This window comes from Schistocerca serialis, chromosome 4 (genome assembly GCF_023864345.2).
Source record: "Schistocerca serialis cubense isolate TAMUIC-IGC-003099 chromosome 4, iqSchSeri2.2, whole genome shotgun sequence".
NCBI classification, from domain to species: domain Eukaryota; kingdom Metazoa; phylum Arthropoda; class Insecta; order Orthoptera; family Acrididae; genus Schistocerca; species Schistocerca serialis.
Window position 1 is genome coordinate 2,263,156 of NC_064641.1, and position 21,382 is coordinate 2,284,537.

At 45.0% G+C, this 21,382-nt stretch overlaps 1 protein-coding gene across 1 annotated transcript in view; it reads left to right on the forward strand.

Annotated features, from left to right (window-relative positions):
* The window catches only part of LOC126473635 (dipeptidase 1-like), a 1,495,347-nt gene extending 1,476,766 nt beyond the window's left edge, over positions 1-18,581 (forward strand). Inside the window, exon 14 of the mRNA XM_050100820.1 lies at positions 18,463-18,581. Within this exon, the coding sequence (XP_049956777.1) occupies positions 18,463-18,558 (96 nt within the window). The 3' untranslated portion in view covers positions 18,559-18,581. The remainder of the gene's footprint in view (positions 1-18,462) is intronic.
* The last annotated feature ends 2,801 nt before the right edge of the window (positions 18,582-21,382 follow it).

Genomic DNA, 21,382 nt, shown 5'->3' on the forward strand with positions numbered 1-21,382 from the left:
TGGTTTTGCATACAGGAACATTTATATAAACAATTAATTTCACCCGCCGCCCCACATATGGTGCATCGGCCGTGAAGTGTTTCTACATTCAAACATTTATACAACAGTAAATATTCCAACCAGCCACCCCACATTACGATAGTTAGTTTCCGTGTTATAATGTATTAAATAGGGAAAGGTTAATTATAAATACCCGGTGTTTCATAACAGCAGCAATCGCCGTAGCAGCCTTTTGCTTCTGACATGGATGCGTGTCCCCATAGTTCTTCTTAACAACACAGCCACTGCAACACCGTTTCCATAGGTAGTGTATTTAGAAAGGGATGTGGGCCGAAGAGGTCGAACGAATCAGGATGACATAAGGTCGATCTTATTGTTAACCTCCACTTTCGTAATTTGTTCAATGTGAGCGCTGGAGACGAAGACGAGATGCTGTACATCGACAGATTTGCACCTGGTGGCCAATATTGGAACTATTTTTTCCAGCGTAAATCGTTTCCGCATTAACGTATTACGATATCCACTAAGTTTCTATGCCATACGATAATTACAGCACACACTGGACCTCCGTGGGTAGGTGCACTTCCATGATAACGGTCCGGTACGAAGATGCGATATTATATGTAAACCTAGCGTTAATTGGAAAACAGACTTACGAAAAAAAATTAAACCTGCCACTTTGGATTTTTTTTCTCGGCTGATCGTGAGGCGTCCATTTCCGTGGCTCGTGACGAAGCAATAACTGCATGTCGACGGCGCCGGTAGTGCCCTCCAGACTGTGTGAGCCGCAGAGCTCGGCAGAATGGAGAGTGCCAGAGTGTACAGTAGAGTAGAGCAGAGCACAGTGGCTGCTTTTCCGCGCTGGCTGCGCCTCATTTGGCGTTCATTTCCCGGGCCGGGCCTGCCCGCGCCTTGCCCGCCTGCTGTTGACGTAATCGGCAGCCGCACAGCAGTAGGCTGTCGGCGGGGATTAAAATTTAATGAGACTGCCGAAGCCGGCGTAATCCTGCCAGATGGACCGGCCCCAGGGAGCAGGGAGGAGGGAGGGACAGCCAGTGGCTGGCAGCCGGCAGCAGTCGCTCGCCACAACACGCCTGCCTCCGGCTCACCGCTCGCCCCCACTCACCTGCTCCCCACTCGAGAGAGGCCTGCCCACCGCCCAGTCTTCCGTTACACGCTGCACAGCCAAACTGGCAGTTACGGCTAACAGCTTACAGCGCTCCATTTGCCATCACATAACGAGGTCCCGAAACCTATTACGCACGCAAGTCTGCATGACAGATAAAGAAGAATGTTCGTCGTTAGACTTTTTGTTCGTAATTCGTACAAAGCTACAGTTTTATTCTAGTCTTGATGAAATTTTGCACACTTTACGTTCGAGACAAGAGGAATATCATATTCTACATAAGATTTGGTAATCTAACTTGAAACACTTATGCATGTAAAGGGGAAAGGTTGTTACCAAAAGCCGGCGACTGCTACGGTCGCAGGTTCGAATCCTGCCTCGGGCATGGATGTGTGTGATATCCTTAGGTTAGTTAGGTTTCAGTAGTTCTAAGTTCTAGGGGACTGATGACCACAAATGTTAAGTCCCATAGTGCTCAGAGCCATTTGAACCATTTGTTACCAAAAGTCTCTAACGATTTTGGTCGATTTACTTCAAATTTCTACACGATCCCCTAATGAATATTTTCGTGGACGTAGGCCAAATATTTCTTTTTAATACGATATATATATATATATATATATATATATATATATATATATATATTGCTCTGCTATTCACAATTAAGTGTCTGGCAGAGGGTTCAATGAACCACCTTGAAGCTGTCTCTATCTCGAACGGTTCGCGGGAAAAACGAGCACTTAAATTTTTCTGTGCGAACCCTGATTTCTCTTATTTTATCGTCATGGTCATTTCTCCCTATGTAGGTGGGTGCCAACAGAATGTTTACGCAATCGTACGAGAAAACTGTTGATTGAAATTTCATGAGAAGATCCCGTCGCAACGAAAAACGCCTTTGCTTTAATGATTCCAACTGCAATTCACGTATCGTATCTGTGGCACTATCTCCCCTACTTCGCGATAATACAAAACGAACCGGCCTTGTTTGAACTTTTTCGATGTCTACATGCAGATGTATGAAATATAAGTATGAAATATTGTCCTAGCTGGAACAAATACAAACTTCTCGATTAGGTCCCCATCTATCTGGTCTCAACTTTGATCCATGACCGCCGGTTGATTATTATAGTAAATGTATGGAGGGGCCACAGTGCATTTAGCTGCTCCTGTAAGACGCGCCGATACGCTCAACGATGGATATGTCCAGCAGCGCCCGCGCCATGGCCTCCACGATCACATGAGCTCCATAATCTGGATTATCTTGTTTGTGCTTATTTCAGAAGTGGAGCATAAAACACTCCCGTTGATACGGTTGAACGAGCGGAGCAGGAAGTTGTATAAAATCTTGTCGAGGTATTTGAAAGACTTCAGAGTTCAGTACAATGAAGACCACAGTATTCGACACAAACGTGAAGACTACATTTCAAACACCTCCTCTAATAGCTACTGCGGTGCAATAAATCGTCACATGTATTGCGCTGTGGTAGTATTGTACTACTTACCGAGGTACGCCAACGACGAAATTCCCGCCCGATTAGGAGGAGGCTTAGTCGAAAAGTTTACATTTCAAATCGATTTGTCCTCATTGGGACAGTATTTTATACTGTAAACAGAGGCGGCTCTTAAACACACTTTTGCAACTACCCGGAAACGGTTTGTTTGCTTGCATAATCGGATATTTTCGCCCATGCCAGTTTTCACTACTAATTACTGCGATACATCCTGTGTAGAGGCGTCACTAAAGTAGAAAAATGTAATCAAATGTTGGATGGCTTGCAGAACACCTGCACTTGGTAAATGAATTGGCAATTGGTCCCCTACGTAAACAAATGTATCGTATACAGTGTGTTCGGAAATTGGCGTCACAAATTTCTAGGACTTCTAGAGGCGAGTGAGTACATAATAGAGATGTGTTTCACTTTAGCGAATATGAAGAAGTGCTCGAATCTCTTAAAGTATGCAATTTAGCGTACTTGTTTACTGGACATTTTTTCCTTGTTTTGGTCCATACTACCGCCTCTGACAGTTGCATATCCTACATTCTGAGCAACAACTGTAGCCGTACACATATTCCACTGTCAGAGGTGTCAGAACGATTTTCGATTCTAGTTTTCGACTCGTTAGTTTCCGAATCAACGACCCTTATCTAAAATTGATAAATTTATCTGTCTTCATCATCCTAGAAAGTTTGTAACATCATCGCAGACTCACCCGGTACATAACTAACATACATTTATAGGCGCCGGCTACTATAACTTCGACTTTCTGTAGCATCGTTGGATGACGTTTCCGGGCATGGGTTCCTGTTCAAAATACAATATAGTTACTCGCCTCTACAAATCCTAGACGATTGTAACGACATTTCAGAACACCCTGTACTAGCCACAAATACGCGAAGAGAATGATTATTGTTTATTAATTGCCGAACAATCACTAAAAACAGTTACATCCATTAAATATCTGGCTGTGTACGTGCGAAATGGTTTTAAGTGCAATGATCATTTAAAAATAATCTATTGAAAGAAAGAAGTACAACCACGGAAAAAGGCAGCTTAAAACATTTTCTTTCTACCGATGCTTGCGAACAGCTTCTCTGGCTGACACGAATGAAGTACAATTGATATATCTGTGTATACAGCTACGTGACTACTCTGCGTTTCACACTTAAGTGCCCGGCAGAGGGTTCATAGAACCACCTTCAGACATTTTACCGTTCTACTCTCAAAGACCTAGTGGGAAAAACTAACACCTAAATGTTTATTTGTGAGTTGTGATTTCTGTTATTTTGTTACGATAATTATTATTCCCTGTGTAGATAGGTGTCAACAAAATATTTTCGCATACGGAGGAGAAATTTCGCTAAAAGATAGCGGAAATCGAGAAGATCCTAAGAAGTACAGAGTCACTGCCTCGTGCAGAAGGTTCGCAAGTGTTTCGGAGATGCTGTGCTAACTCCAGTGGCGGATGGTACAGGAGAGACTTTGTTCGCCATGGTATGGTTTACGGTCTAAAGTCTGAGACCGTACTATCCTAAGGGAGATTACCAACACAATTTTTCCTCCTACATGTGGAGGCTTACCCAAAATCCATCTCCCCGCGCACCACTAGCGATTATAACAGTGAAGTGCGAAGTGACGATGATACACAAAATATCCTTCGCCACACACCATGGCGTGGGATGCTGGGTATAAATGTAGATGTACGGAGCCGAGAAACGGCTTAGCCACAGTATAAAGGAGTAGTGTTTGGAGAAAGAATCTGTACTCCACAGCGCAGATCACGCCAGTTTTAAAGTTCCTGTCGCATTATAACTGAGTGCCCTTCTGGAAATCGACCCTGAACGTAGACTTTCGCAGGAAAGGTCCTACCGACAAACTACCCAGCTACGACTAATGACCCGTCACCACAGTTTCCATTCTGCCAGTACCTCTCTGGACAAAATAGTCTCACACGTAAACAAAATAAGTGGCAAACAGGTACTGACACAAGAAAAGGTCAGTAGGTAACAGAATCGGCCTCAAGGGGCAACATTCCGGGTTCGGTCCGACTCATAGTTTTAAACTAACAGCAAGATTCAAAATAGCGCACTGTCCGCTATACTGTGAAAGACTTTCTGACCAAACATCGTCAAGCCGGCCGCTGTGACCGAGCGGTTCTAGGCTCTTCAGTGTGGAACTGCGCTGCTGCTACGGTCGCAGGTTCGAATCCTGTCTCGGGCATGGATGTGTGTGATGTTCTTAGGTTAGTTAGGTTTAAGTAGTTCTAAGTTCTAGGAGACTGATGACCTCAGAAGTTAAGTCCCATAGTGCTCAGAGCCATTTGAAGATCGTCAAAATCTCAAGTATTATCTGGTTTCAAACAACTCGCCTATAAGCAGCAGGAGGAACCACTCGTGGCTTTCAAAATGCTACCAGCAGTCCAGCTAGGACAGCACAGTGATTGTACGTAGTGAGTTAAAGAACTATAGTTTGCAGTGGTCGAGCAGTTTCTCACAAGGCACATGGTTCTGCAGTCAATGCAGAGCGGCGCGTGAGCTGGTGTACAGAGCGGCGTCATTAAATGGACAGTGGAGGAAGGGAACAAGTGGTGTGGAGGTGTTACGATAAGAAGGTGTTTTTCCTGCTTTGGGTGTAGCCACTTCATTGCTCTCAAGAAAAGCTAAATGCGGAACATCATATACACATTAACAGCACTGTGTACTGCACACAGTAGAGAATGATTCATTGCATCAAGTATGACGATGCAGCCTGACATAAAGCAGTACTTATTAGGCAATGGTCTGTTGACTATAATATTCCCGAAATGGATTGATCTGCTCACAGTTCCAACGTGATACCAATGGAAAACCTTTGGGATCAGTCACAGCGCTGATTTGATTCCAGACCATATCCCAGCGTGAAACTTTACTGCATTCCTATGTTTTGGTTCATGAGGACGAATGGGCTGCCATTTCTCTACAGACGTCAGATTCCTTATTCAAAGTGTCCCGAGATGAGTTGATGCCGTCACTAACAGGTGTCAGGATCCTTTTGAACAAAGGGTATACACTTGATGCCAGCTTCAGGTGTGTCGTCTGAAGAATGCAAGACGAAGTGTAATACACCCACATAGTAGATAGCTTATGAAACCCTCTCTCGATAAATTTAAGTAAAGTTTGGCAGGTTGGTGTACGTATGTATAAAATTAAATGAAGGGACGAAGCCGATTCAACGACAAAAAATGGAACGTCGCTTGGCTAGGGCCTCCCGTCGGGTAGACCGGTCGCCTGGCGCAAGTCTTCTGAGTTGACGTCACTGCGGCGACTGGCGCGTCGATGGGACTGAAATGATGGTGACAATACAACACATGGTCCCTAAGCGGGGAAAATCTCCGACGCGGCCGGGAAGCGAACCCGGGTCCCTCAGCATGACAGTCCACCGCGCTGACCGCTCAGCTATCGTGGCGGACGATTCAACGGAAGACTTGCGATCTACGTCATCGGTTGTCTTACAAGGAAACTCCCTATCGCACCCTCGTCATATTTAGTGGTAAGCTCATCAAAAACTGAACCCAGATCAAGTATGAAAACAGGAAGTAGCAAAAATCTAAACACTGAACTGTCCTAGCTCAAGATCTGCAACATTGAGCGGAATCGAATAGCGACGGCGTCTTGGTTATGTGGCCACGCTGGTGGACTCGCGTTCAAATCTTCCTTGTGACCCATTTTTTTTTCACAAAATTATGACATCTCTATTCGCTATTTTAATTTGTCTGTGTCGCTGTGTAACGTTTGTTTGTGCGAGCCAGGTGTAAGTAATGGACGTCGAGGCGTACGTACCTCCTATTAGTTCTAAGCAAATACCACATGTTCTGACTCTTCCTTTCCGTTTTGGACGTAATGCCTCTTGAATTCCTTTATTACAACATAGTGCACATCCGTTTACTTGCTGTTTCTATTTCCAAGAGAGGTCTAAGTGACTCGCTTCTGCTCTCACTGTTCATCACATTTCCTTGAGACGGTAATGTATTCTTACCACACGACTCAGATTCTATAACCAATGTATAGTATGACAATTACCAGACTACAGGAAGAGAACAGACCCGTCAATGACCAGACGGAAGTTCATAGTTTTGCTAAAGAAAATGGGGCACGAGGGAGATTTGAACACGGATCTCCGAACTTGCAAACCGACACCGTGACCCACACAACGACGACGCCGTGATTCTTGCAGTTCTCTAGATGTTGCACATCTTGACCCTGCACCTTTCAAAGTTTCCAATTTGCTTCTTTTTTCATAGTTCAGTACACCTCCTTCCCGTTTTCATGCTTGATCTGTGTTCGGTTTTTGACGGGTTAGCCACTGGTCGGTTTTACCACTAAATCTGAGGGAGGTGGGTTGGGGAGTTTCCCTTGTTAGTGCACGTGAGAGTGTCACGTAAGTGTTCAATAAAGAACAGTGGGAGATGGCAAGGGTGCAAAGAGTTTTGCAAAGTCGTATTTTGTAAATTCGGAATGCCCTCGTTCCACTACAAGTGTTTCATATTCTATTGTTTCCTCCAACGTACATGTAGCGTAATGGCCAGTAGGGAAAAATTAGAGGGATTAGAGGGAATATAGTTGAATACTGACTATCTTTCTTCCGGCACCTCATCGGCATGTCGAACAACAAAATGATTCAAATGGCTCTGAGCACTATGGGACTTAACAGGTGAGGTCATCAGTCCCCTAGAACTTAGAACTGCTTAAACCTAACTAATCTAAGGACATCACACACACCCATGCCCGAGGAAGGATTCGAACCTACGACCGTAGCGGTCGCGCTGTTCCAGACTGAACCGCCTAGAACCGCTCGGCCACAACGGCCGGCGTCGAACAAAAACTAAGAAAATCGTTTTGCCTCATGTCAGGTATGAATCAAAATCTGGCCTGCGATGTACATTTCGAATTGCATGGAGAGGGAAAGGAAATAAACACAGCGACGCTAAAACAAAAACATTGTCACATTTTCTGTACATTTCGCTCGAGAAGCCATGCGTGCTCAGGGGCAGAGATGAGGCTGTTTTATATACAGCCACAAGAACTTGTTTCACAACAGTGAAATTGCTGGCAAATGCCCTGCAGTAGCTATGGCGAAAGTTTCTTAAGTGAATTCGGCCGGCTGTGAAATGAGGTGCCGGGGGAATACGTTAGCGCGCCAGCTGCCTGCGACACGAGAGGAGAGGAAACTTCGTGTCCACGCCACGGGCGATTTTGGCAGCTCACAATCCCTCTGCGGGCTGGCCGAGTTCAGCCCGGCCGCCAGAGAGCGAAAAGCGCGGGCAGCTGACTGGCTGAATGGCCCAGCAGCCCGTGGGCGGACAACGAACCGACACGGTGGATCGCGGGGGGGGGGGGGGGGGGGGGGGGGGACATCGGCAGCGCATTTCGCCCACGCCTTTGTCGGCTACATCTTTTATCTCCGGCGCCTTCACTCCCTTTCTGGCAGCGCGATCAGGGTAACTTTTGCCTCTCTACAAAATCACCTAAACTTCGTGAGCTCGCCTGGAAATAACGTGCCGTAATATCACGTGCCTTGCTATAGAAGTACACAGGCACACCAAATGTTACAGTATTAAACCAAATTCTCTCTTTCTCTGACGTCTGACTTGGACTGCCGCCCCGTTAGGCATTTAGTTTAGGAGTGTCGATTCAGTTTCCACAGCGACTCTGTCTTGCGGCACTGGAACGGTATCCTCCCGTTGTTTATATTAAAGTCTGACAGTTCCAACCCGTGGCAAAATAAAATAATCGCGACTCAGACTCGAGTACTTTGCAGACAAACGAGTCCTGTTAAATGAACCAGGAGCACAGGAAAATTTAAGAAGTGGTATCACGAAAACACAGCACCTGCGTCAGACGTTATTGTTATCTCTTCCGTCACACTCCCCTGAGCACACTAAAGCTGAAGAAGCTCTATCTGTTAAACATCGGCCATATACTTGGAAAAGAGAAAATAACCGCCGAGAACTAGACGATGGATACTGAACTTTTTCGTGTGATATCAGTGGCAAATACTGCCTGCTCTACTGTGCATCCATAAAACATGATATCAGTTCTGAGTGTAAGTTCACGACACTTATTATTGAATAAATTATAGTGATATGATATCGTAATTCGCTCACATGCACTCACATGGGTCACTTCGTTTAAATGGACACATCTCTATTAGAAAAAAATTGGGAAAGGGAGTGTAGCTGTTAGAGTTAAAAATCCTGAGTATATTTAATACATAGGTCGTTAAACATACTCCATAGGTTTTAGAGACGGTAGTAAACATCAAAATAAGAGAAAGAATCCACTAAACATTGCTTCGGACATTCCTAGCCTAAAAGCTATGAGCATTTGTTCATCTTCATTAACGTGGTATACACTACCGGCCATTAAAATTGCTACACCAAGAAGAAATGCAGTTGATAAACGTGTATTCATTGGACAAATAAATTATACTAGAAATAACATATGATTACATTTTCACGCAATTTGCGTGCATAGATCCTGAGAAAACAATACCCAGAACAACCACCTATGGCCGTAATAACGACCTTGATACCCCTGGGCATTCAGTCAAACAGATCTCGGATGGCGTGTACAGGTACAGCTGTCCATGCAGCTTCAACACGATACCACAGTTCATCAAGAGGGGTGACTGGTGTATTGTGACGAGCCAGTTGCTCGGCCACCATTGACTAGGTGTTTTCAATTGGTGAGAGATCTGGAGAATGTGCTGGCCAGGGCAGCAGTCGAAAATTTCTGTATCCAGAAAGGCCCGTACAGGACCTGCAACATGCGGTCGTGCATTATCCTGCTGAAATGTAGTGTTTCGCAGGGATCGAATGAAGGGTAGAGCCACAGGTCGTAACACATCTGAAATGTAACGTCCACTTTTCAAAGTGCCGTCTATGCGAACAAGAGGTGACCGAGACGTGTAACCAATAGCACCCCATAGCATCACACCGGATGATAGGCCAGTATGGCGATGACGAATACACGCTTCCAATGTGCGTTCACCGCGATGTCGCCAAACACGGATGCGACCATCATGAGGATGCGACCATCATGAGGCTGTAAACAGAACCTGGATTCATCCGAAAAAATGACGTTTTGCCATTCGTGCACCCAGGTTCGTCGTTGAGTACACCATCGCAGGCGGTCCTGTCTGTGATGCAGCGTCAAGGGTAACCGCAGCCATGGTCTCCGAGCTGATAGTCCATGCTGCTGAAAACGTCGTCGAACTGTTCGTGCAGATGGGTGCTGTCTTGCAAACGTCCCCATCTGTTGACTCAGGGATCGAGACGTGGCTGCCGATCCGTTACAGCGATCCTAATAAGCTGCCTGCCATCTCGACTGCTAGTGATACGAGATCGTTGGGATCCAGCACGGCGTTCCGTATTCTGCTAAACCCACTGATTCTATATTCTGCTGAAAGTCATTGGATTTCGACCCAAGCGAGCAGCAGTGTCGCGATACGATAAACCGCAATCGCGATAGGCTACAACCCGACCTTTATCAAAGTCGGAAACGTGAAGGTACGCATTTCTCCTCCTTACACGAGGCATCACAACAACGTTTCACCAGGCAACGTCGGTCAACTACTGTTTGTGTATGAGAAATCGGTTGGATACTTTCCTCATGTCAGCACGTCGTAGGTATCGCCACAGGCGCCAACCTTGTGCGAATGCTCCGAAAAGATAATCATTTGCGTATCACAGCATGATTTTCCTGTCGGTTAAAATGCGCATCTGTAGCACGTCATCTTCGTGGTGTAGCAATTTTAATGGCCAGTAGTGTACACCTCTAGCGTAAGTTCTTCCTTTTTACAGACTGTAGCAAACAAATGAAAATACAACACTATCCTGCTACTGTGAAACAGCACAGCTTCTACATCTACATCTACGTTTATACTCCGCAAGCCACCCAACGCTGTGTGGCGGACGGCACTTTACGTGCCACTGTCATTACCTCCCTTTCCTGTTCCAGTCGCGTATGGTTCGTGGGAAGAACGACTGTCTGAAAGCCTCTGTGCGCGCTCGAATCTCTCTAATTTTACATTCGTGATCCCCTCGGGAGGTATAAGTAGGGGGAAGCAATATATTTGATACCTCATCCAGAAACGCACCCTCTAGAAACCTGGCGAGCAAGCTACACAGCGATGCAGAGCGCCTCTCTTGCAGAGTCTGCCACTTGAGTTTGCTAAACATCTCCGTAACGCTGTCACGGTTACCAAATAACCCTGTGACGAAACTCGCCGCTCTTCTTTGGATCTTCTCTATCTCCTCCGTCAACCCGATCTGGTACGGATCCCACACTGATGAGCAATACTCAAGTATAGGTCGAACGAGTGTTTTGTAAGCCACCTCCTTTGTTGATGGACTACATTTTCTAAGCACTCTCCCAATGAATCTCAACCTGGTACCCGCCTTACCAACAATTAATTTTATATGATCATTCCACTTCAAATCGTTCCGCACGCATACTCCCAGATATTTTACAGAAGTAACTGCTACCAGTGTTTGTTCCGCTATCATATAATCATACAATAAAGGATCCTTCTTTCTATGTATTCGCAATACATTACATTTGTCTATGTTAAGGGTCAGTTGCCACTCCCTGCACCAAGTACCTATCCGCTGCAGATCTTCCTGCATTTCGCTACAATTTTCTAATGCTGCAACTTCTCTGTATACTACAGCATCATCCGCGAAAAGCTGCATGGAACTTCCGACACTATCTACTAGGTCATTTATATATATTGTGAAAAGCAATGGTCCCATAACACTTCTCTGTGGCACGCCAGAGGTTACTTTAACGTCTGTATACATCTCTCCATTGAGAACAACATGCTGTGCTCTGTTTGCTAAAAACACACAGCTGGTCTGATATTCCCTAGGCTCTTACTTTGTTTATCAGGCGACAGTGCGGAACTGTATCAAACGCCTTCCGGAAGTCAAGGAAACTAGCATTTACCTGGGAGCCTGTATCTAATATTTTCTGGGTCTCATGAACAAATAAAGCGAATTGGGTCTCACACGATCCTTGTTTCCGGAATCCATGTTGATTCCTACAGAGTAGATTCTGGCTTTCCAAGAACGATATGATACTCGAGCAAAAAACATGTTCTAAAATTTTACAACAGATCGACGTGAGAGATATAGGTCTATAGTTTTGCGCATCTGCTCGACGACCCCTCTTGAAGACTGGGACTACCTGTGCTCTTTTCCAATCATTTGGAACCTTCCGTTCCTCTAGAGACTTGCGGTACACGGCTGTTAGAAGGGGGGCAAGTTCATTCGCGTACTCTGTGTAAAATCGAATTGGTATCCCGTCAGGGCCAGTGGACTTTCCTCTGTTGAGTGATTCCAGTTGCTTTTCTATTCCTTGGACACTTATTTCGATGTCAGCCATTCTTTCGTTTGTGCGAGGATTTAGAGATGGAACTGCAGTGCGGTCTTCCTCGTGAATCAGCTTTGGTAGATGGTGTTTAGTGTTTCAGCTTTACACGTGTCATCCTCTGTTTCAATGCCATCATCATCCCGGAGTGTCTGGATATGCTGTTTCGAGCCACTTACTGATTTAACGTAAGACCAGAACTTCCTAGGATTTTCTGTCAAGTCGGTACATAGAATTTTACTTTCGAATTCACTGATCGCTCTACGCATAGCCCTCCTTACGCTAACTTTGACATCGTTTAGCTTCTGTTTGTCTGAGAGGTTTTGGCTGCGTAATGTAACCTACCTGCTGTTACATATGACCTGCATTCGTGACTTAACGCTGACGTATGTCCTGAATATGGTATACATTCATAGTAAGGCGTGCTTCTGTCCGACGTCGTAGGGAAGCACGAACTCTCTGAAAAACTCCACGTTTGTCATGGATGAGCTGGCAAACAGTGATGAAGCGTTCCTGTAATTTTTGCACGTCATTAATGTGCTTGTACACACCAAAGATTTCAAGTGTCCACACAAACAGGAATCCTAGAGGTTAAGATTGGGGGAACGAAGTTGCCAATATACTGGACCTCCCCGTCCAGTCCATTGGAAACGGATTGTCTCTGTGGCTGATGCTCTGTCATGCATGAACGACATCTCCAGCCGTTATTGGAGCGATTCCTCCTCTAGCAGGACAGGCGAGGTGTATGATGGGGAATCACGATTCAGTGCAACAGTCAACCTGTGTACGAGGAGGAGTCAAATGAAAATTTGCTGTTGAACAAAAGTGAAACGTAACTGCATCATTTTCCGACATAGTCTCCCTGTCGTTCAATCCACTTCCTCCGCGAAGGAACGACACAGATTGTTCTGGAAAAAATTATTTCGACCGTGTTGCACAGCCACTCGCTCATCGCCTGCTGTACTTCTTAATCGGAACGAAAATTTCTTTCCTCCCGTCGCCTCTTTGATTGGTCCAAATATTTGTTAATCACAGGGTACAAGATATGGTGAGTATGACGGATGAGGCAGAGTATCAAAGTGCAGGTTATCGATGACTGCAAGTGTTTTACGGGCAGTATGAGGCCAAGCTTTGTTATGCTGAAAATGACAATTATAGTATGAAGTCTACGTCGCTTTAATCTTATTGCAAGGTGAAGCTGATTTCTTAACCTGCTTGGACATGACGCACTGGTACCGGTGTTTCCCCTAGTCGTGTATTGTTCCAACACAGCGCCTCGTTCAGCCCGAAAGAGAGCCAGCAACACGTTTCCTGCAGATCGCTGCGTCCGGTACTTCATGGGCTTTGGTGATGGTAAATGGCGTCATTTCTAGCTTGCTGTCTTCTACATCTGCATCTACATAGATACCCTGCAAGCCAATGTACGGTTGTTTCGGGTTCGTGGTAGTGTCTCTAATGATTATCAGGAAGGGGCTATCACCTTCTGCTTCAGAGCAGAACAAAAGTTCGTCACAGACGTCACTCTTTCAGTTCTAGAATGTGCTGGCGTGGCACCCATCTTGGAGACACTTTTCGAAACTTAGGCACTACGTGAATGATGTGATGTGGTCAGCCACCAACAATGTTTAGATTTGCAGCTATTTCATCCACCGTCACACGACGATTTCCCATCGCAACGGCTTCAACTGCTGCAGTAGATTCTGGTGTCACAACGCCGTGTGGCTGACCCGGGCGCTCAGCATCTTTCTCACAAGTCACGCCGTTTCCGAACTTCCTGTTCCACTCATACATTTTCTGCAGTGACAAACACGCATCACCATATTGTGCAATCATTCACTTATGGATCTCGGGTAGGTTCCTTCACTGCTCAGAAAACATATGAATGAACACTCTTCATCGTTGTACATGGTGCAAGTGGGGCAGCCATTATGAACTTGTACTGTGGTATCGTTTCACTTTTCTGCTGTATGCTGCCATCTGTAGGGCATTCCTTATGTAACTGGCAACAGTACTGCCAACTTACAAAGCAATCACGCGAAATGTCGATTTTTAATTATTCTTTCAAGGTTTTTATTTGACTGCCCCTCACAGTAGTGTGCGGTATCCTATTAGTCTATCACCAATAATTCGTGCCCACATATTATTTGAAAATCAATGCTTATGGTTTTCTTTTTCGACTGAGTGTGGATTTGCATCAGCTCACACATCTTGGTTACGAAAATAGACAACCGCTTGATATGCTATTTAGAGCCCATATTTGTTGGGCATTTTTGTCTTGTTTTGATCCACACTGCCATATAACAAAATATGGAATTTTTTTTTTAACGTCCTGCACTCCTTCTCTAGTGTATGCTAATATACACTCCTGGAAATGGAAAAAAGAACACATTGACACCGGTGTGTCAGACCCACCATACTTGCTCCGGACACTGCGAGAGGGCTGTACAAGCAATGATCACACGCACGGCACAGCGGACACACCAGGAACCGCGGTGTTGGCCGTCGAATGGCGCTAGCTGCGCAGCATTTGTGCACCGCCGCCGTCAGTGTCAGCCAGTTTGCAGTGGCATACGGGGCTCCATCGCAGTCTTTAACACTGGTAGCATGCCGCGACAGCGTGGACGTAAACCGTATGTGCAGTTGACGGACTTTGAGCGAGGGCGTATAGTGGGCATGCGGGAGGCCGGGTGGACGTACCGCCGAATTGCTCAACACGTGGGGCGTGAGGTCTCCACAGTACATCGATGTTGTCGCCAGTGGTCGGCGGAAGGTGCACGTGCCCGTCGACCTGGGACCGGACCGCAGCGACGCACGGATGCACGCCAAGACCGTAGGATCCTACGCAGTGCCGTAGGGGACCGCACCGCCACTTCCCAGCAAATTAGGGACACTGTTGCACCTGGGGTATCGGCGAGAACCATTCGCAACCGTCTCCATGAAGCTGGGCTACGGTCCCGCACACCGTTAGGCCGTCTTCCGCTCACGCCCCAACATCGTGCAGCCCGCCTCCAGTGGTGTCGCGACAGGCGTGAATGGAGGGACGAATGGAGACGTGTCGTCTTCAGCGATGAGAGTCGCTTCTGCCTTGGTGCCAATGATGGTCGTATGCGTGTTTGGCGCCGTGCAGGTGAGCGCCACAATCAGGACTGCATACGACCGAGGCACACAGGGCCAACACCCGGCATCATGGTGTGGGGAACGATCTCCTACACTGGCCGTACACCACTGGTGATCGTCGAGGGGACACTGAATAGTGCACGGTACATCCAAACCGTCATCGAACCCATCGTTCTACCATTCCTAGACCGGCAAGGGAACTTGCTGTTCCAACACGACAATGCACGTCCGCATGTATCCCGTGCCACCCAACGTGCTCTAGAAGGTGTAAGTCAACTACCCTGGCCAGCAAGATCTCCGGATGTGTCCCCCATTGAGCATGTTTGGGACTGGATGAAGCGTCGTCTCACGCGGTCTGCACGTCCAGCACGAACGCTGGTCCAACTGAGGCGCCAGGTGGAAATGGCATGGCAAGCCGTTCCACAGGACTACATCCAGCATCTCTACGATCGTCTCCATGGGAGAATAGCGGCCTGCATTGCTGCGAAAGGTGGATATACACTGTACTAGTGCCGACATTGTGCATGCTCTGTTGCCTGTGTCTATGTGCCTGTGGTTCTGTCAGTGTGATCATGTGATGTATCTGACCCCAGGAATGTGTCAATAAAGTTTCCCCTTCCTGGGACAATGAATTCACGGTGTGTTTATTTCAATTTCCAGGAGTGTAGATGTCAGCGCCTACTCCGCTAATGAATGTCCACTGAAAGTGAAACACAGTGACTTCATTTCTATCCCCTATGTTGGTCGTACGTGATATTTTAGTTGATGAATGACGCGACCAGTCACATATACTTTTTAAAATGTGTTATAGTACTGTCATAACCGATTTCGGGCTACCACGCCTTTCTTAAGATGGCTAATATTTTCAGTTACATGAATGTTTTGATCAACATCATGTCGTCTACTCCTGCACTGCACAAGAGAATTTCAATATTTAGAGTCACTTTGTAAGACGTTTCATTAATAAAAAACGCTAAATTGCTACCTTTATTTAGATATAGTGTGAAATAGTTGTATTCACTTAGATAAGCTTCAGTAGAATGGCGATTTGTTTTGTTGTGACCTATGTGGTTTTCCAGGTCGATGTATGTGTTGTTGAAGTGCAAACAGCACACACATTGTAAATAAATTGCTGTAGCACTCTTCATGTGTGACGGGAGTGTTGAGCGTCATACAAATGCTATACATTTGATGTTTTTGTTTACAGTACAAAGATTATCATTAAGAAAATTTAGAGAGATGTCATTGATTTCCTATTGACCAAAGATTTAAACAGAGTAAAGATGATGAGTGAGGTTTGCAAGATGAAACATATTAACAACAGGAAAATATATGCACTCTAAGAGTAAACTTATTATTAAAAACTGATTTTGGTATCGTTTTTTCTTACACAGTCAGCGGAAATTCCGACGAAGTACTGTAAAGTCAACTGATTGCATACAATCAATTAGACATACATTTCGTTCATACATTTTTGTATTACATAATTTGATCATTATATATATTTATAAGTAACTTGCAGAAAAAATAGAGTTGGAGGGAGGGATGATAGCAAAACATTTCTTCACCATGATAGTTTATATTTTTGCAGTTTTTACTGAAATTTTAAACAGGATTTTCGTCAAGATTTGTGACTGTTAGGGGTCTTGCTCGTGTTTGGAGTCTGTGAACAGACCAAGGAAATTATTTAGAAACTGTTCATGGGCTAGCTTCAGCTGCTCGCTTAGATTACATTGAGGTGAAATTCGGGTGTCAGTAAATACTAACAGTTCCTCTAAGATGTGTATTTTCTTGCCTTATTTAGTGGTACTGCGGCAGCGCGGTTCTTTCCGTCCCTTTACGACGAACCTGCACCTACCTGTGAACATTGTCTCAGCAGATCATCAGTAGGAAAGCCGACTGAAACCTACTGTACTTCGACGTAAACCAGGCTGCAATTAAAGTCACTAATCTAAGATTCGGGAGAAAGTTTTCACACAAATGAAAGGTTGGAAATTTTGTCCTCAATTAATATATTCTGAAACTTAGGTGAACAAGTATCACTGCCAAGCCCGTGCTAGTCTTAACAGAGTCACTCATAATCCCTTTCACTCATGTTAGCAAGTTTATGGTGTTACATTTCCCGAAAACGTAATAGCTACAAAAATACTGATTGTTTTTGATTGATAATGCTCGCCAAACATTAAGTTTGTCGGTACCATGTGCAGTCACAGTTTCTTGCCACTGATCTGCTCAATACGCCACGCGGAATGTATGTCTTTTCTCGTCACAAAATTCATTTAAAAATTCCAAAATTTCTACACACCCATCGGAATTATTATGCCATCACTTTCCAACACTTTTGATGTATGAAACACTGCTAGATCCGGCAACTTATCGTTTCAATCGGATCTACTATTACACACGTCCGAACTGTTTCATGGCTAGGCTTCTACTCTTCTCCAGAATACTCTAAGTCTTCTCTACCAGCAGACAAAGGCGCTCGAAGAATACTGCTTTACCACTGATCAGTTTACTCAACAGCCAACAGCAAAACAACACTCTCCCGCGTCAGTCCGCGCTTTTCATCAATAACCAATCGTAAAATAGTAAACCTAACTACTGCATTTTTACTGCGTAATTATCTAATATGCTGAAGTTTTGCTTATGCATAAAGTTATTTACTATTGTTATTTATACCTGAATTAACTTTCCGTTTACCATAAACTTACTTTACAAAACTATTGTATAAAAAATCCCCTTTGTCCACGTCCATACTTCTTCGACATGTTCCCGCACTAAATCCTACTACATAACTCGTTAAACAGTTATCTTCATATTAACCTTAAACCACACTCAGGCATCACTCATACTGCTAAAACACAGTTATAACGTTTCACATACACAAAAAGACATAATAACACTTTATGAAAATACTAGAACAGTTTATGAAAAACATTCTATTACTTTAGTGCACTCTAGTGGGCACAATCGAAACTAAAATCACAGTCCCCCTATCCAATATTGTCCTCTATCGGCTGATACATAAACTACGTGCGCGTCCAGTCTCGCGTCACCATCTGTCACTATCCAGCTCTGAGACACATCTCCCACTTATCCGCCTCCAAGGCAGGATCGGTATACGGCGCCACGCCTCAGTATGTAACATCTGCAAGTAGCCATTAGTGTTAGAAGTGGAGTGTCCATTTGACAGATGTGAGTGGCTATTGCAGGTTTATTTAACCATCAATGTGTTCGCGATGCCTTGTACTGGGGCACCTGTCGGTGTGTCCAGGACAAAAGCTGGGCCAACTTTTGTGTTGCCGTGCCGCAGGTGCGCGCCGACTGGTCGGAGGGCGGCCCCACCGAGGACTGGATCTCCATGGAGGACCTGGACGGCAAGACGTACTGCCGCTACCCCGGCACCTGACGCGCCGGCCGCCGCCCCCGCCCCCCGCCCCCGGCCGCCGCCCCCGGGGGCTGCTCGGACCAAAGTGCCGCCAGCCGGACCGCCTCGAGCCGGCGAGCGGTGTCTCTCCGGAAACACTGCGGAGTGCTGCGAAGCGAAGCGACGCGACGGTGTCTGCCGACCGGCGGCCACTCGAATCTCGAAACACTGTTGACTCTTGCAATCTTCCAACACGAATTTGTGCACACATACACTCACTGCCATATTTTACAGAAAAATTCCAAGTGATATTCATTTAGGTAACAATAGGTTCACGATATAGCGTCTGCTGCGAAATAGCACGCACGAGGGAACTGTAAACAAACGCCAGAAATTTGGACACACACTCTGTGCCATGCCACAGCAAACATCACTGATCAGATCTCGTCGATGCACAATACACGGTAACTGTGAGCTGTGAGCGCTCGTCTCCTTTAACACGTGCGGTGTATCCTTTTGTTGTTGTTTGCATTGTGGAGTTTACGAACGAAATAAACGATGTACAGTAACGCTACCATTGTTTAGTAAATGATCAACATGGAGTCTAGTGTTTAAAATAAAAGTGAAACTTTTCCTTGTAAGTATTTATTGTGAAGCTATGCAAAAGCTATTCCAGGAGGAAAGAAGACAACATTACCTGCCGTTTTCCATTACCGATTATCTCAATGCCGAATCCAGTTAACGCATGCTGCCTACGACAAACATTTGAAACCTAACGACCACATAAAAAGGATTTCAATTATATCTAGGAAAACATTGTCAGGATTTCTTGCTTTTTCCTTTCTTAAGAAAGTGGCGTTAAACGCTATCTTCTCCAAAAGCTGACGTTGAGTGAAAGATAAAAGCACTATTGTGAAATTAAATCTTTGTTTGACACTGCAGTAGTGAAGTCATAGGCCCAGTACATAAAATTTTCGCTTAAAAAAAAGTTATGTGCGCTATGGCTTCACTGCTGTAGCGTCAAATAAACATTTAACTTACATTTTAGTCACACTCCTTTACGACAATTATGTTGTAATATAGGACTGTTGGAAACAGCTGATTTCTCACCAACGATCCATTTCTACAAGCGATCCATTTCTACAAGCAATACCGTCTTTTATTCTCTGGTAAGGACAACTCAAAATCTCTCTCTCTCTCTCTCTCTCTCTCTCTCTCTCTCTCTCTATCACACACACATACACACACACACACATACACACACACACACACACACACACACACACACACACACACACACACACACACACACACACGATCACACATACACATAGCTAAGACAAAAGGAACTAAAATATAATAGGCCAGTTGAAGTAATTCTTACCATGAAATAATGTCTGTTAAAATTCATATTTAATATATATGTCCTTAGCTTTAGTGCACGCAAAGAACACTGTTCTGATACTGAAACACGTATGAAAGCAGCAGGCTAATTGAGAAGCACGGTAAGTGAGATGTTGTTTCACCTTCTGTTATACCAAACACAAGTACCGCGATGAAGGATCCTTTGAACAGAAATTAAGTAACTGTATAACGAATAAGACTTTTCACAAGGAAAGTGATATTGAACATGTTGCACTAAACCTTCATCCTTCAGCCTTATCTAGATTCAATCCTGTCAAATAGCTGTATGTGAGATGCAGAAGAAGATCACTTCGTCACTGTTCTTTACTGAGGTAAGTGCCCGGAAAATCACATACGGTGCGCAGTACGAGGATTCTTATCATAAATTCAGTTTATCTCTCACACTGTATTAGGATACCCCAAGGGAGCTTAGCGCAGGACAAATTTCGTTGGTACATTTAAGTTTTAGGTTAATTCCTAGCTGTGAATGTATTACTATAGAACAAGCTTTCCCGGTATGTATTAATACTCTCATTTATACACAGTGGGCAAAATATGACTGGACCGGAAGTCTTGTTAATGCATTCGGATATCCTGACACGCTGAACCAAGCCTCATCTGAAGAACCAGCCTCATCTGAAGAAATGAAAATAAAGCTTTGACACACTGTTTTTCGTTGGCTGGATTAAAGTGTTCTTTTATTTGCAAACTCTGCTACTGCACAGTATGGACTGCGCATCCATTCCGTTTTCAAGAGAATACAGTATAACTATATAAAAGTACGTCCTTTGATTACAGCTAGAGGTTCGTCTTGTCAGACATTCTTAAAATGTGGTCGACTGGCGTAAAACTGCAATAGCTGACAGGATTGTGTACTTGTGTACGGCAACAAGACACTTATTACAATTACGACCTAGTGCATGGTAACTACACTACCCGACCAAAAGTACCTGGGCATCTGGACTGTGCCCACCCTTTAGTTTTATGACGCCTTGAATACTGCTGGGACACTTTCAGTAAAGCGTCTGAAGATCCATTGAGGAATGGTAGTCCATTCTACCAAAAGAGCCGAAACCTGAGAGGGTAGTAATGTTGGACTCCAGGTTCTGGGGCGAAGTCGACGTCCTAACTCATCCCGCAGGTGTTCCATTGGGTCGGGATTCATGGTTGGCTAGCCCATTTCAGGACTGTTATAGTCCACGAACCATTGGCTCACAGATGCTGCTTTATGACAAGGTGCATTGTCATGCTGATGTTTGCCACCGTCTCTGAACTGTTGCCCTCCTGTACACGGTACACAATGCTCTAAAAGGTGTTCATATCCTTCCTCGTTTAGGGCTTTCTTAAGCATAGTGTAATAATCACACCATAATAACGGAATACACCCGCGATATCGTATCACCGCTTCCACCGCACGTCATTACTGGCTCTACACAACACGGCAGATAGCGTTGTCCAAGTG